This window comes from Numenius arquata, chromosome 12 (genome assembly GCF_964106895.1).
Source record: "Numenius arquata chromosome 12, bNumArq3.hap1.1, whole genome shotgun sequence".
Classification (NCBI taxonomy): Eukaryota; Metazoa; Chordata; class Aves; order Charadriiformes; family Scolopacidae; genus Numenius; species Numenius arquata.
The window spans coordinates 16,361,717-16,378,734 of NC_133587.1; the positions used below are offsets into that span (position 1 = coordinate 16,361,717).

A 17,018-nucleotide genomic window follows, 5' to 3' on the forward strand; every position below is an offset into this window, starting at 1 on the left:
GTGCCCAGTGCAGCTCTTGCCCGAGGGCTGTCCTCAGCAGAGTAGGACCGGGCGCCGGCACAGAGGTGCCCTGTGGTGCTCTCACCAGCCGGGACCTGGGTGGTGGGAGTAGGCGGAGGGGTGAGTGGTGCCACGCTGGCACCCTGCACCCATGGCCTCCCTTCCTGGCGCTGTGCCGGCTGGCTTTGCGGTGGGATTGTGAAACGATGGCGCCTGGGGTGGCTGGAGTTGGGGGTACCAGGACATGCAGAGCCCCCGGTGCTGTGAGGGGCGCGGATGGCCCAGCTGGGTGCTCTGTGGCGCGGGGTTCCTGCTTGGCTCGGTACAGGCAGCATGTGGCAAGGACATCTGCCAGCCTGGATGCCCTCGCCCCGCCAGGGACCCTCCCTGCTTGCTCGCCCCTCTGCGGTATTCCCTCCCCAGTGGGTGCTCTGGAGCCAGTCCTGTGCCCACACCAGTGGCCGTGGCTCCAGGCAAGGTGGATGCCACACGCGGGACCCGCTTTGCCCTGCCTCCCTCCTGGGACAGTCCGTGGGGCTGGGCTGTGAGGAGGGTGCGGGCCAGGGGCTGTCTGCGGGGGATTAGTGATGTGCACACGTGCCTGCTGGTCCCCAGCGCCGGCTGGAGACGTGGGGCTGCGGGGGGCCCCAGGCAGAGGTGGGTTCCCAGCCCCTCGTCAAAGCGCGGCGCTGGGAAGAAGAGGGACTTCACCCCACATCTTTTTTACAAGCAAATATCTAAAGTGCGGAGATGTAAATGGAGCATCTAGAGCTGGCGTAGCTGTGACCTCTGTTCATCCATCTATCTACCCACCCACCCATCCATGCACCCACCCACCCTCCCTTCTACCCATCCACCCACCCACCATTTGTTCCTTCCTTCCTCTCATGTGCTCTCTCTCTCTCTCTCTCTGTGTCTCTCTGTCTCTCTCTCTCTCTCTCTTTCACCATGGGTGCTGGGGTTTCCGTGCTGGCACAGACGATGGAAGAGGACACCTTAGACGATTTTGCATCCGAGCACGGAGCTTCCCTAAGCATGGAGTCTTTCACGCAGAAAAGCCTTGTCTCCTCTCCTGAGGTTGTCACCATCCTCCTTCTCTCCCCACCCCTCACTCTCACAGTTTGCCCCCCGTGGGGCCCTCTGTCCTTCTGAGGTGGCTCCTGCCCTCCGAGCAGAGCTGGAGCTGTTTGCTGCCCCCAACCCCGGGTGGTCCCCTCCCCAGCGATGGGCAGGATCCCTCGCCAGGACAGGGCTGTTGGTGAAATCTGCTCCCCTGAGTGTTTCTTCTGGGCTGTGAGACAGGGTCCTGGGAGAGACCTCCCAGTGGAGCCCTGCTGTGCACCCCCAGGGCTGGCTGGGTGTGGGGGCCATGCTGGGGGTCCCGAGGCAGCACTGACCCTATGGCACAGGCACTGTGTGGGTCTCCACTCCGGGTGCAAGCAGGCAGCAGCTACAAGCTGCCTTTAGCAATCCCTTGTGCTTTCTTTTCTCTTTGGCTACACTTACAGTTCCCTGGGCCCAGGCACCCTGAAATAGGACATCTCAGGGGGCATCAGGAATGTTGGACTTCTGCCTGTGCAAAGCAGGGTCATGCTGCCTTCAATGTCCTCGCCCAGTGCCCACGGTGAGGAATGTGGGCTCTCAGCACTGCTTGTGTGCGGGGTTTATCTCACATGGTGGTGGCTGTTTCCCAGGACAGCCAAGAGAAGATACCACTGGTCTTTGAGACTTGGTTCTGATGTGGTTGGACACAGCCATGACCCCATGTGGTGCTCAGCGGCGCTGGGGTGCACGTCCTACCTGAGTGCCCCCAGGGAAGACGGCATTGGGCAGGGGGACCAGTGGTGAGGCTGGTTGCATTTTCACTCCCTGTCAACTCCCTTAGTGCACAAGTTGCCAGCGTTGGCTGGCTGTGTCCTACCAGCACAGCTGGATCCTGAATCTGGGCTCCCTGTGTCCCCAGGAGGCAGTAGGGCTGTGAACGAGGGCTTGGGCACAGCCTCCGGCTTCAACGAGGACACACGCATCTTTAGTGAAGCTTGGTCTCTGCAGCAGCATCTCCTGGTCTATGGTGGGACCCTCTACGTGCCCATGTTTAGGAGGTGGCGGACAGAAAGAGCAGGAGTGAGGTGTGCACACATCTCTTGGTTCTGAGAGGCTTCCCCTCCACCCTCCGGGGTGCCAGGGCTGCGCTGTGGTGCAGGTGCCAAGGTGGCCTCACAGGTGATTTCTGTCTAGGCATTAGTGGCTGAGACTCAGCAGTTGATATGTGGGAACTTGTCCTCTCCTGGCCTGTGGTCACCATGAGGAATTTGTGGCCCCGAGAGGGTGATAACATGAGGACAGCACATCTGCAGAGCTTGGGGCTCTCATCATGCTCAGCCTGATGCCTGTGGGCATCAGACCCGCTGAGGCTGGGTTATCTCCCCCAGCTATACACGTCTCCACCCTCTCTTCTATCCCTCAGTCCTCACCCCAGCTGGAAGACAAGAACACTGGGCTGTGAGGTGCCAGATACTTTTCAGCTTTGGGTGACAAAGCAACCCAGTGTGTTGTCTCAACGCCTCGGATTCTCCCCTCCTTGTCATGAGGCCCATGCTTTCCTCTCAGGTGAGCTGGGTCTCCCTGAGGAGCAAAGAGAGATGGCAGGGACATCAAAGGATGCTTGAAGGGAGAAGACTCCTGCGTGCCATGGGCTCTGCCGAGGTTGTGGGCCCTTTTGGCAGGGACAGAAGGCTGTCTCTGCTCCATGCCATCATTTCTTTTCTTTCTAGCAACTTGCTCCCTCTTGTGATGTGTAGGTCACAGTGAGAATGACCTTCCCAAATGCTCCTGTTCTTAAAGCAGATTGGGCCATGGGGGGGAGGTGTGAAAGTAAATTATCCCTTGGGAAGTCAAGGTTGCGCTATGGACCCTTCCCAGCACCATCACGGGTGGTGATGCTCGGCTTCTGCCTTGGCACACTGTCCTGCCAGTCCACTGACCTCCAAAGCTCCAGAAGTTCTCTTCTTTCCTGGAGGACATACCCAAGTATCCAGATATTTATTCCGAACATCCCCAAGAGTCCTCATGCTCTGGAGACATAAGGGCTGCCATGAGCTGTGGAATAAGAGCTGTGTCTGGAGCTGGCATTGAGGCCTCCAGGGCAGAGCTCAGATCACACCACAGAGTAGCTGGCTGTCCCCTTGAAGCGGGCTGTGCTCATCCCAACAAAGCTTTAGGAGAAGGAAACTGGTTTGGAAATAAATCTGGAGCCTTTGGGTTTTTCTTTCTGGTTAAGAGGTTCTGCCATGGATGAACACATTGTTCCAGGCTTCAGAAGACTTGTCTTAAGGCTTTTTGATCTTCAATGAGTATCTCAAGCTTTAATTCAGAAAAGGAGCCTAAAGAAACTTGTCATCTTTGTCTGGGGAAGGTCTCCTCCAAAGGACTTTGCTCTGCAGCCAGAGAAGAGGGATGAGAGGACTTCACTGAAGAGTGTGTTCATGTGCTCACAGCCTGTCGTCCTTGCCTTGGCTGCAGAAAGCAATGAGACTGCAGTGCAGGAGCAGAAGAGAAGCTGCTGTACCCTCGGGACAGTAAGCAGTGAGTTGAGTCGGCCACAAGCATTGCTACAGAACAGGAAGACTGGTGTTGAGGGAATGCCAGAGACCAACCTGTGGTTCCTGGGAGGCCCAGAGCGGCTGCCAAGTTAGTGATAATGTTGCTTTCATGGGTCAAACCCAGCTGTGAAAGACACAGGTGGTGCTCCTGGCAGTCACTGACTGCCTCTGTTGTGATTTCCATGGACTAAGAAGAAATGAAACCTGTGTTGGAGGAAGGGACCTGGAGAGCAGATGGTGTTTGGGACCACAGGGTAAAGGGATATCAGAGAGGTTTGTGCAAGTGATGCTGGAGGAAGCTGGTGTGGGACAGGTCTCCTGAAGACCTGGCTTCTCCAGCATGGATATGCAGGGACCTGGCTGTGGCAGGGTACAGGTGCCATGGCAGAGACCCTGGCAAGGGTCTTCCGTCTGTGGAAGAGGGTGCTCTTACTGCCACGTGTGCGGCATGGCTTGCAGTGCACATGGAGCCCTCATGCACAAGGACATGGACCTGTCGGAGCGGGGCCAGAGGAGGCCCCTGAGATGCTGGGAGGGCTGGAGCCCCTCTGCTGTGAGGACAGGCTGAGAGAGTTGGGGGGGTTCAGCCTGGAGAAGAGAAGGCTCCGGGGAGGCCTTTATATTGGCCTTCCATTACGTGAAGGGGGCTGCAGGAGAGATGGGGAGGGGCTGTTTGCAAGGGCATGTAGCGATAGGATGAGGGGCAATGGTTTTAAACTAGAGCAGGGTAGGTTCTTTACAATGAGGGTGGTGAGACACTGGAACAGGTTGCCCAGAGAGGTGGTGGAGGCCCCATCCCTGGAGAGATGCAAGGTCAGGCTTGACGAGGCTCTGAGCAATCTGATATAGTTAAATATGTCCCTGCTCACTGCAGGGGGTTGGACTAAATGACCTTTAAAGGTCCCGTCCAACCCAACACATTCTGTGATTCCATAATTCTATGTGCCATCCCAGTGGCTGTCCTGGGGTGGCTTGGCTTTCTCGCTGGGGGCCAGCATCAGGCTGTACTCGCACATGGACCCTGTGGTGTCCCCTATCCAGGCACAGCCCTGCTGGCACTCGGGGGGGGGATTTCCAGGGGGCAGCCCTGCTCCTGCCAGGGCCCTGGACAGGAGAACAGGCCTGAGGTCCGCTGCCTGCCCAGGTGATGTCCCTGTGCCTAGGTACCTTTGCTTGCTTTGGCACCTGGTAAAGAAGGTGGCACCTGGCTGGGAGGTGGCATTTCTCTGCTGAGGGCTTTTGCCTATCTCTGATTCCCCTCCTTCAGGAAGCCCTTCCATTGGTAACTGGTTTTTCTCCTTTCTCTCTTTCCTCTAATCTCATCTTCTTTTCCCTTCCCTCTTGGCTGCTTCCCCCTGACCCCCCCGTTTCCCCTTATTCGATATCAGTTATTTGGTTTCCATTTCTGGTGCAGCTGCTCCAAACATTCACCCTGACACCCCTGCGTGGGGCATGGCTCACCTTCCCATGGATTATTTTTCCCAGTTTGAGCGGGGAGAGGGCAACCAGCCCCCGACTCCTTGGGGCTGGAGGGTATCCTGGTGCCACAGAGGGTTGGTCCTGCCCAGCCTGCAGAAGTGATGCCAGGTGGTGGCAGGGGCAGAGCCAGCCCCATGGTGAGCTCACAGGACCATGCCCGCAGCATTGCCTTTCGTGTGTAGTAGGACAGCTGGGGAGGCTGCTGGGCTTCTGCATCGGTGCAAATGTTCTCCTGCTGCTGTCTTCTCCTGGGTTATATTCTACCTTCTGTTCCAAAGTGGCTGAATTTTAGCAGTGCGTTGTTCTTGGCACTTATGAAATCTTTAGCTGTCTTGCAGGACAAAGTGTGCGTAGTGACAGTAATCTGGCATCCCCCCCTGTGCAGCAGCACAGGTACACGGGGTGGTATATCACAAACCCACTGTGCCCTCGCTGCAGGATACTCCACAACCTTTGCTTGGTCCTCCCTGCAGTACCCGTAGCTGTCTCAGCTGCCAAGCTCGTGGTCCTCTTTTACATTTCACAGGTAACCTTTTACAGGTTACATTTTCTGAACCTCTTGGTTTCAGCATTGCTAGACACCTCTGCTAAATAATTGCTTCTGATGAGATTTCCCTGGAGAGCTGGAAAGGGAGGATGGACTTTGGAATGGATCTGAGCTGCAGCATCTGGTGGGAAGGGGAAGGGGCCTTTATGATGCCAGGAGGTGGTTTCTTTTCTTACTCGTGCTCCTGGCAGAGTGGCATAGTCTTAAGGCAAGTGGAAGGGCAAGAGGGAACCTACTCAAAACACAAACCATTGCCTACAATGAAATCTCAGCTTTTGCTCACAGAGATTGCTAGAGCCAACTGAAAGCAGGCGTCAGAGGGGGACTCCCAGTTGGGTCTAACCAGCTGTGTTCCCCTTCCTCCTGAGAGATGCCCCGGTGGCTGTTAATGTGTCTGCTGGGAGCATTGCTCCTGGCTCTGTATGTCCAACACAGCTGCAGATACAGCAGGGATGTCAGTGAGCCACTGCCCAGAGCAAAACACAGTCCCTGGAGAGGATAGGGGGGCTCAGTCCCCATCATGGCATCAGCCCCCTTATTTTCAGTCCCTTCCCTCCATCAACAAGTTGCCAGGCTCTTTGTACAGACCCTGCCTCAACTCTTGCATGAATAATAATAATAATTTAGTCAGCCCTGTCCGAGGCAGACCAGCTTTCTGCCACTCAGTCATCAGCAGTTAGGTAAAGTATGTTTGATGCTAACTCTTCTTGCTCCAATTGCAATGCAGGGCTCAGAGCATTGGGTATTTATAGAGAGAGAAACTCCTAGGCTGGAAGCAATAGCTCTAAGGAAAGCTCTGGGAGTCAAGAAAGAAGAATCCCATGCAGGTACCTCAGAGGTGAAAATGAGCGCGAGCATGTCGAAAGTGGAGATGGCAGTAGGGAAAGCCAAGGAAGTGGCAGGCCAGGAAGAGCCAGCGGATGCAGCCCTGGATACCCAGACGAGAGCAAAAATGATCGCTAGTCCCGAGGATTTTGAGTCTGTCTGGGACGATGAGATCTATGAGAAGGAAAGCAGGGGGGAGCCCGGGCAGGAGGCAGAGCGCCTGCCAGCTGAGAGCATGGAGGAGCCCCAGGAGCAGGGCAAGGAAGCAACCGCCAGTGAGCCAGGTCTGCCCGAGCTGTGTCAGCAGCCCGAAGAGAGGCAAAGGGACAAGATTTTGGGAGAAAGCAAGGTGGCCTCCAAGGACCATGCTTCAGCAGCCTCCAGGAAGCAGGAGGCCAGAGTGCTGGCCACAGGCACAGAGCTCATTAAAATTAAAGTGAAGGCTAGTGACGACAGCTCAGAGACTTCTGCCACCCAGAGGATCATCTACTTAGGAGATCCAGAGGGAGAGGAGAAGGACAGTAAAACACACCTGCTCTCAGAGACTGAGGAACGGCTTGGCTTGGAGGAGAGACCAGAAGCCACTGTGAACACCTCCGGGGAGGGATCTGGGCATGTGGCACCTGTGGCAGAAGGGTTCCAACCCCCTTCCTCAGCCAGTCAGCAACACAGCACGGTGTCTGGAAAATCTGCTGAAGCACTGGAGCAGCCCTGGGCAGGCTGTGATGGGACCAGCCTGGTGGGACGGCAGGAGGAAGGGCTGCCCTTGCAGCAAGAGAAGGCATCTGTGGGGCTGACAGGCTGCAAAGCGCCCGAGGGAGGTGAAGCTCTACTGTGTTCCCGAGAGGTGGGACCAGAGGAGATGGATCTGCAAAGCCCAGTAGGAGGCTTGAAGCCGTGTGGCCTGGCAGGGGACAGCCACGAGGCTGAGGAGCAGCGAGGGGGCCCAGTACAGAGCCCGGACATCTGCATGGCAGCAGAGGGGCTTCCAGGAAGGATTGGAGCAGATGGTGACAAGGAGGAAAGTGCCAGAGTGGTTCTTCAAATGGAAGAGATAGAGACCAAGCCTCCTCCATCAGCTATGCCTGGGCAGGGCCACCCTCACAGCACCGTGGGGTTGGAGGGGGATAAACCCATCACTCCCGTCCCTGTGCCTTTTCCCCAGCAACCCAGCGCTGGCCCTGCAGAGCCAGCCCCAGGCACTGAGCCGGAGGGCAGAGACCCATCCCAGGCCACCAGACCTGTGGGAGGTGTGAGCATACCCAAGGACGTCAACCCCCCGGCGGAGGTGGCACGTGAGAAGGCAAGCTCTGAAGTAGGCAAAGGAGCACCCAAGGACGTGAGCCCTGTAGCAGAGGTGGCAATACCCAGAGGCGACAGTCCTGAATCTGAAGAACAACCCCAAGACATGGGCTTTGCTATGTGCAAACCACATCAAGGTGCAAGTCCTGTTGCAGGAGGAGTAACCCAAAACACAGATGCTCCAGCAGAGTCAATCCAGGTCGGAGACCCAGCCACAGGGGAGGTGGCCTGGGACATGGACCCTGTCGCAGCAAGGTCAACCCAGAGCAAAGTCCCTGCCACAGAAGAGCCACTCCAGGAGGAGAAGCCCATGATAAAAGAGCTGTCCCAGGACACAGGGCCCACATCAGGGAAGCTGACCAGAGATGAAGGTTGTGGGATGGAAGAACTGTACCATGACAAAAGCCCTGGCATGGAAGAGCTGCCTCCCAGGGCAGAAGAACCAGAACAACAGACTGAGGCCATAATAAGAGACCTGCCCCAAGAGGGTCCCGTGGCTGGAGGGCTCCTCCACACTGCAGATCCCAAAGCACAAGAGCTACCCCAGGACTTGGAGTTTAATGTGGGACAAGATCTCCTGGGCAGGAGCCCTACAGTAGGAGAAACCACCAGGGACAGTGACCTTGCTCTGGGCCAGCCACCGCAGGATAAGTCTCCTTCCAAAGAAGCTGCTGAAATCCCGCACTCCCACTCCCCTGTAGCAGGATTTTGTCAAGAAAGCAAGACGTACCGGCTCTCTACCTTGATCAATGAAGGTGGGGGTGAGCTGCAGTTGAGTGGTGGGATGCATCAAATAGAGTCTGGGTCATTGATGTGCGTGGCTGGGAGGACAGGAGTTGTGTCCCAGGAACATGGAGATGTCCCTGTGGCCCCAGGAGGCTGGCAGAACAGCGAGACCTACAGGAAAACCTCAGTGGCCTCTAAGATCAAGATGTTTGAGCAAAGCAAAGCAGAACGAAAGGCAACCCAGGAGGACCAAAAGCATGTCCCTGAAGCTGAGACATCAGCAAAAGCAAAGGGGAAGATGGGTCTGGGACAGGACATGCTTTTGAACACAGGCCTCACCTCACCGCCGGTGACGCCGGTCACTCCAGTGGGACGTGTGTCCGGTGTGGGCTCCTTGGCCCTTGGGCAAGGGGCTGGTTCAGGAGACACCTCCCAGCCTCTCTCTTTGAAGGAAGATGTTTCTGTTGACCTGGAGCACGAAGGAGAAGACAGTGTTGACCTGGCCTCCCCTGACTCTGGCTGCGAACTCACACTGGCAGAAGCCGTGGTAACTCTTCCAATGAACTGTCCGGACGGAAAGTTCATGCGCATGTTGTGTGGCTCTTTATTACCATGTTCAGTGGCTCCTCACACATCCATTGACTGACAGCAGTCGCTTTGCATCCCCTGTCCTTTTATGTATGTGTGTGTGGTCGGGCTTATTTGCTGAATGCAGACCCGCTGGCCAGTTGGTTCATCAGCTTTTGTTTTGTGACTCCCCCCCCCTGACATTTTGGCTCCCTGGAGAATGCCGCTCGCTAAACGCGAGAGCGGGCACCCAAGCTTCCTGTCCAGGAGCAAGGAAGGGAGACGGGGGGTGGCTGAAGGAGCTGTGACTCTGTCACGGACACGCACACACACCTAGCAGCAGTGTGCCCACGCTTCCAGCTTCACCCTTGCATTTCTTACGTTGATATCCCTTCTCGCTTAGCTCGCCGGCCTCACCCACCCTCCCCTGTCTTGGGCAAGCTGGTGGCTGGATGATGAAATAGCTTTCTTCGCTCTTGTTAGTGCTAGATCAGCTCCTGTAGAGTTCATTTCCTTACAACTAACCGTTTTCTCCAATCCAGAGCAAATCTCAGGAACCAAGTGGGGAAGAAAAGGATTTATCTGACCCGTCAGTAAAATCCAGCCTGAAAGAAGAGAATTTAAAGACTGCTGTTCCAGTGGTCTTCCAGGTCTCAGTGCTGTTTTACTAACTGCTTCTTACCGTAGTATGAAAGCTCACCTTAACCAGCTGAGGGCTGTGTGCTTCCAGCTCCTCTCCCCATCGCAGAGCTGTTATGTATATATTTATACATACACACACACGAAAACATGTACGCAGGTGTGTTCCTCTCTGAGTTTGTGTGACACCCTGTTTCTCATACCTCTCAACCTCCCAGCAGTGCCAAGGGAAGGTTGTGCCGGCACAGCCTGGCCCATGGCGGGGATGGCTCTGGCTGCAAAGGATTGGACCAGAGTCCAGGAGGTGGGACTCCTCTGGCATCAACGGGCTTAGAGCTGTTCCTAAGGGAGAGCTGCCTCGAGTGAGATGCAAAGTCCAGCATGGGTTTAGATTTCCCATGGCTTTGCGGCAAAGCGTGGTGAGGGGGAATGTACCCTCTGATGGCAGAGTTGAGAGGTATGGCCATGTCTGGAGAAGAGCTAACAGAGGGAGGTGATCCCTTGGCTCTGGTCGTGCTGTCAATTACACTGACCAAACACTCAGCCAGGTCACCCCTAAGACTCCCCCCGGCTGCGTGAGGGCTCTGGAGGGGGAGCGTTGTGTTGGTGGGGCAGATTCTCCCCCTGGCGCAGGGCTGGTGGGCAGCCCTGGTGGGGATGATCCTCCTCCCCTGGGCCCGCACGGACGCTCAGTGGAATTGGCACACTCCTTTGCTTCTCCTTCACCGTGCGTGGCTGATGGGACCCTTTTGTTTCAAACTCTTCTCTCTTTCTTTCCCTTCCTTATGTTTGTTTGGTTTTTTTTGAGTGCCCGACCCCACTGCCATCTGATAGCACTGGTGCCTGAGCCGTTTCTGAATGTCTCTTAGCAGACCTGTTGTTTTGCATACATTTGCTTCCACCGGGTGCCCTGACGTGCCTCCAAGCTGGCCAAGCTTTTCTGTGTGACTGACCCTTTTCTGAGATAATTAATTACCAATAGACTTTTGGCAACATCAGATTGAATAACACTTCTCCCCCCCACCCCGCCCCTGCAAAGTCGCTGCTGTCAGAAAGGTTTCAGTCTCCGTGCTTGAGTTGTGTTTGACTCTACTCTGTGATGTTTGCTGCAGCCTTCTTCCTCTTCCTTCTCCTCCCCCCCTCTCCCCCGTGGGCACTGCCAGTGCTGCCGCACCGTGCCATGCTCACTGTCCCTGTCTCTCTCCGCCATTGTGTCTCATTCAGAGAGCGGGCTTGAGGGAGGGCGCCGAGGAGAAAGCTAAGCCACCTCGGCACAGGGCTCCCGAGAGTGACACCGGCGATGAGGAGCAGGACCAGGAGAAGGACTCAGTCTTTCTGAAGGACAACCACCTGGCCATCGAGCGCAAGTGCTCCAGCATCACGGTCAGTTCAACCTCCAGCCTGGAAGCAGAGGTGGACTTCACAGTGATCGGTGACTTCCACGGCACTGCCTTTGAGGACATCTCCCGGAGCCTGCCCGAGCTGGACAAGGACAAAAGTGAAACGGAAGATGGAGGCCTGGTTTCCTTCCAGCACACTGACAAAGTAGTTGCTGTACTGGAAGAGGATGTCAAAGGCGGGGAGAAGGTCTCCCAGCCCAGCTCAGATGTCTCCCAGCTAGAGGTACACAGGGGGAACGTTCCACTGAGACTGTCTCAGTGCCTTCACACCTCCATGTTCCTTGTCCGGGTGCTGGTGTGCACTCCCACACTGGTTTGGAAGAGCATGCTGGCTTTCAAACACTCCAGGGTCCTGTCTGATGTAGCTGTTTCCCCCGATGCACGCTGTCGTCTGTGTTGCATGGCTCTGTCCCATGTTTTGTGCATCTGCTAACGAGGAGAAGTCATCGTCATCTCTTCACCCCTTTGCATTTGGCTGCCTGCCCTTGTCCCTCGCACCACTCCAGCATGTCAGCAGCTGGGAAAGGCACGTTGTCACTAACCAGCGGCTCTGTCCTTGTGTTTTGCATGAAGTCAGTGACCAGTTTGTGTAGTGAAGAGAAATGTGCTGCCAACTAACCCCTCTGGTCACACCGGGGCTGGGAGGGGTTCTCAGAGGAGCATGTGGGAGCCCCTCCAAAGCTCGTGGAGGGTCACTCCCATGGCCGGGAGCGATTATAATGGGGCTGAGAAAAATGCATGAAGCACATGTGTGGGATCTGAGTGTGCGCCACAGGGAGAGGATGGTAGAGCCGGCCCCAGCTCGGATGAAGCGTAGCCTTGTCTCTGCACCGTGCCAGGGTCATCTCCTGCCCGGCCAGTGCTGGGGCAGCCCTTCAGCTCTGGCAGGTAAGTCCCCAACACTGCCTGGAGCTGCCAGGACGAGTCCAGAGCTGGAGTCAGGAAAAAGCTGCAGAATTAGAGGGAGCTTTCTCTGAGATAGCCTGGAAACCCTTGTGCGGAGCATCTGACGCCATGGGGTCACAGCGGGGGAGATCATGGCCAGCACTGGGCAGGGGGGGCATTGGCTAAGCATCCCCCATGCAAGAGCCCTTGGCACTCCAGTTTCCTGTAGCCACGGAGCACTGGAAACCTAAACCTATGCCCATTCCCCCGAGGTTCTGACAGCCCAGGTGTACCCACAGCCACTGGGGGCTGGTGCAGATCATAAACCTGCTGCGGGGTGTGAGTGAAATGGCTATGGTGGGTCTCACCCACCTTTTGAAGACCAGTTTGTCCTAACCCATAGTGTCTGTACATCTAGCAAAAAAATCCCTGAAAACCCCAGGGACAGAGCATCAGGTCTGATTTGGGGTATATCCATCATACCGGGCACTTTGCATGGTGGCCATCTGCCCAGGGCAGCAGCCTGTCCTCTGCTCCTCGCCCAGGTAGGGCTTGGTGTGATGCTTGCAGGACATCATACAGTTGTGGCACTTGCAGAGGAGTGGGGCAGGGATGCTCTGCTCGCGGGGACTGGTGCACAGGGAGCACTCAGGGATGTGGGCGTTGTGCCCCAGTGCCTGACGTGCTGTGTTTCTTCTGCAGTCATCAGCCCCGAAAGCAGATGCTGTCACCATCGTCCCAGGGCCGGACATGAAGAAGCCTGAAGCAGATGGCTCCGCTCCCCACCAGGTTGGCACCACATACACAGCCCAGGTGATGTGGTGGCTCCGTCCTCCTGTGGCAGACAGAGCCCTGCTACCCGATGGCTCTGATGAGCCCCAGTCCAGCAAACCCTGTCCCCAGGCAGCCCCGCTGGGAAGGCAGGAGGCTGAGTGGGGTGGCAGGGAGCCTCTGCTCACCCTTGTCTTGCTGGAGTCCCCAAAACATCAATCCAAAGCCCACCCAGAGATATTCTGTGTGCGTCCCTGGCCCCATCTGCCACGCCACTGGGCAGCACTGGCACGTGGGGATGTCTCCAGAGGGTGACAGCCACCATACATGCTGCACTGCATGTGTTTATGGACTCATGGCCCTCCCTGGCTTGCTCTGGCAGCAAGGGCAGCCGCACTGTCCCTGTGAGTGTCACCCCTCCCTGGCACCTCCAGGCTCACCAGGTTTCCTTTGCCCCGGCAGGTGGAAGGAGGCCCCCCAGGCAGGGACACCACGGCCACTGCTCACGCTGGCACTGCAGAGACGTCACTGGCGACCTCAGTAAGCGGGGCTGGCCCCTTGGGAGGTGGGGGACCTGCTGTCCCCTGCTGTCCCTCTGCTCCGGTGAGGGCAACTGGGGCCAGCGGTGCTGGGGGGGGGACCCTGCCCCACCGGGGATGTCTGCAGAGGGCGACCTGCTGTGTTTGCCCCCATGTTGCATCCGAGCCAACAAACTGTCTGCTCTTCTTTCAGGATCACAGCACCAAGGCTGGGAAAGGAGCTGTCCCCACGACAGACCTTCGCTCCCTCTCACCGGTGAGGGGGGGGACATGGTGCCAGCAGCCAGGCCATGTGGCAGGGAGGGAGGAAGGCAGCCCTGGGGGGCTGGGGGTGGTCTGGGGATGGTTCCACAGGGCCCCCTCCCATGTTCCCAGCACCAGCACCGTTGGCTGGAGTGTTGGTACCGGGAAGAGGAGGAGGATGCTCTCCTGATTTAACCCCAATTCGTGGGTTGAGATACAGACAGTTTAACAGGTAGAGCAAAAGCCACACACAGAAGCAAAGCAAACCAAGGAGTCCGTTCCCCGCTCCCCAGGGGCAGGGGGGGTTCAGCACCCCCAGGACAGCAGGGCTCCATCAGCGTAACGGTGACTGGGGAAGACAAACGCCATCGCTGCGAGCGTCCCCCCTTCCTCCTCCTTCCCCAGCTTTATATACTGAGCGTGACGTCACACGGCATGGAACGTCCCTTTGGTGATGGGGGTCAGCTGTCCTGGCCGTGTCCCCTCCCAGCTCCTTGCGCCCCCCCAGCCCATCGCTGGCGGGGTGGGCTGAGGAGCAGAATGGCCTTGAGAGCTCAGTAACAACCAAAACACCAGCGCGATATCGCTCTGTGCCCATCCCAGATCCAAAACACAGCGCTGCACCAGCTGCTGCAAGAAAGTTAACTCCATCCCAGCTGGAACCATGACAATGGGGAAGAGGGAAACGCTGCCATGAAATCACTCCCTGCTGCAGAAAGCCCTTTCCTGCAGCTCTGGGGTTGGCGTAGCTGTGGAAACCTCTCCCTGCCCCCCTCAAAAAACCTGGGTCCAGCTGGAAGCCCAGTGCGGTGTCTTGTTTTTCCCTTGCAGCTCTCTCCCCTCCTGTGCTTGGCTGAGTAGGTGCATCCCAGTGGGAAGGTCCCAGCTCCTCGGGAGCCAGCCCTGGGGTGTCCCCGCTGACGCCACTGCCACTCTCTGTCCTGCAGATCTCCAGCGGCTCCGCTGGGAAGGAAGTGCTCACCAGCATATTCAGTGCCACTGCGGAAACCCTCTCCACTTCCACCACTACCCACGTTACCAAGGTAAGCGCAGCTCCAAAGGCGGCAGCCGGGGTGTTCCTGCTGCAGGCCACTGGGATCTGAGTATGGGTGGATTTGTGTTGTGGTTGGTACAGCAGAAAATGCCTCTCTCCTTACAAGCTGTTATGGTTTGGGAAACCTATAACAATTTGTTGTCGTTTAGACAATTATTCTATCACCCAATGACCACTCCCCACCCAGAAAAGGGAATTGAGGAAAACAAGGAAACCAGAGGGTTGAAATATAAATAGATTTAATAGGATAAGAATAAATAATTAATAACAATACTAAAGAATCAGTATTGATCCCAATACCAATATAAGATACCCAAGGACTATCCCCAGCCCATTCCCCAGCAGGAAGCCGTGCACTCCCAGCAGGGACAGCAAATGCGGGACCCCGCAAGCACTGCGGCTTCGGGAGGAAGGGAAGGGCTGAGGGGTCCGGCACCGAGGCAAGGAGTTCTCTGGACCCACCACCATCGAGGGAGAGAGAACTACGCAACAAACTTTCCAATTTATATTGAATGTGGCATTCATGGTATGAAACGATCCTGTTGGCAGCCTGGGTCAAGTGCCCGGGTCTCGCTCCTCCTCATCGCTGCCCCTGGAGAGGCTTGAAAACACTGAGACCTTGAATCCCACAGAGCCCAGCTGGCTATGAAGGAAATATTTTCACACATTCAGACAGCAGAATCTTCTAGAAGTGCAGTTTTCCCATGCACTAGAAGAGAAATTAGTCCTGTGTCACTCAACCCAGGACACAAGCTGAAAAAGTGCATTCTGTCCCATGGGGGATGGAGCCAGCCCAGAGCCCCGTGCCTGGCTCAGCCCTGCAGGGCAGGGAGTAGTTGGGGTGAGAGGGGAGAGCAGCGCAGCGTCACTGACCTCCTGAAGCCAACTGCTGGGGTGGAAGGGACTCAGAACTAGGCTGCCAGCAGCATGTGTGCCAGTCCCTGCCTGTGCAGGTGGGGTGAGTGTTCCCAGATGTACCTACAGCCAGAACCCCCAGGTCCCCCTGGTCCAAGGAGCCCACAGCACCACTGCTGGAGCATCTCATCTTGTCTTGGGTCTATTAGAGCTGGAGTGGCACAGGCAAGGGTGGAAATGGTAGGAAATGAAGGAGATGAGGCTTCATCAGAGGACCTCACCGGTGGCCATTTCATTCCCAAATTAAGTGCACATAAATGAAAGCAGAAGCTCAGAGAGGGACCCAAGAAGGAAGGAGGGGTGCTTGGTACCTGTCCCCAGCCCTTTTCACGGAGTCACAGAATGATATGGGGCTGGAAGGGACCTCTGGAGATCATCCAGTCCAACCTCCTGCCAGAGCAGGATCACCCAGAGCAGGTTGCACAGGAACGTGCAACGGGTTTGAATGTCTCCAGAGACAGAGGCTCCACCACCTCTCTGGGTAGCCTGTTCCAGGGCTCTGCCACCCTCACAGGAAAGAAGTTCCTCCTCATGTTTAGAAGGAACTTCCTCTGTTCAAGTTTGTGCCCATTACTTCTTGTCCTGTCACTGGGCACCACTGAAAAAGACTGGCCCTATCCTCCTGACACCCACCCTTTAAGTATTTATAGGCGTTGATCAGATCCCCCCTCAGTCTTGTCTTCTCCGGACTAAAAAGACCCAAATCCCTCAGCCTTTCCTCATCAGAGAGATGTTCTAGTCCCCTCATCATCTTCGTAGCTCTTTGCTGTACCCTCTCCAGCAGTTCCCTGTCCTTCTTGAACCTTCCTCTCCACCTGTGGCCAGCTGTCTCTTGCTGGTTCCAACCATGCACCAAGTCAAGGGTAGTTGGAGATGCACTAAATTATGGGGGGTGTTCCTGGGGATGCTGGTGGTGTCCCTCCACCCACGGGCAGAGCTGTATCCCCCGGAGCTGGCTTGTGGGGGGCCTGTGGGTGAGTGTTTTTCTTCTCGTTGTGCAGACTGTGAAAGGAGGGTTTTCCGAGACCCGAATAGAAAAGCGCATCATTATCACAGGAGATGAAGACGTGGACCAGGACCAGGTAGGACCAGGACGCCCTGGCTTTGCCCGGCTCTGGCTGTCCCCAGCTGCAGCCCCGCGTGCTTCTGGTTCTGGCTTATACCTGTTTACTCCTTCTCTCCAAACACTGAACCTGACACCCCAAACCTACCAGCTCTGTCCGGCAGTGTAGGTCCCCACGGGCACAGTGGCACCCAGGGGAAGGCCCAGACCTGCTCCCACCTCATCCCATGCAGCAGTGGAGGAGCAGTAAAGGTTACATCCCAGCACAGAGCCCAGTGATGGGATCACCTTTTAATTTTCTTAAAACACGTTTCGTTGCCCTTTCCCTGTTGAAACACTCCAAAGTGACCCAGGTTCTTCCTCCCTTTCCAGCACAGTGCCACTACAGGTTGACTCGCTCCAAGTGATGGTGTTTTGCATCTGCCTCCATGATAGAGGAACAAAAAGTGACAAACTTTTAT

General features: G+C 56.3%; 1 protein-coding gene across 1 annotated transcript in view; it reads left to right on the forward strand.

Moving 5' to 3' along the window:
• Positions 1–17,018, forward strand: part of EPB41L1 (erythrocyte membrane protein band 4.1 like 1) — a 29,442-nt gene that overhangs the window by 10,373 nt on the left and 2,051 nt on the right. The window contains exons 14-19 of the mRNA XM_074156987.1: positions 10,912–11,310; positions 12,675–12,761; positions 13,206–13,283; positions 13,476–13,538; positions 14,473–14,568; positions 16,496–16,576. Coding sequence (XP_074013088.1) covers positions 10,912–11,310; positions 12,675–12,761; positions 13,206–13,283; positions 13,476–13,538; positions 14,473–14,568; positions 16,496–16,576 — 804 coding nt within the window. The remainder of the gene's footprint in view (positions 1–10,911; positions 11,311–12,674; positions 12,762–13,205; positions 13,284–13,475; positions 13,539–14,472; positions 14,569–16,495; positions 16,577–17,018) is intronic.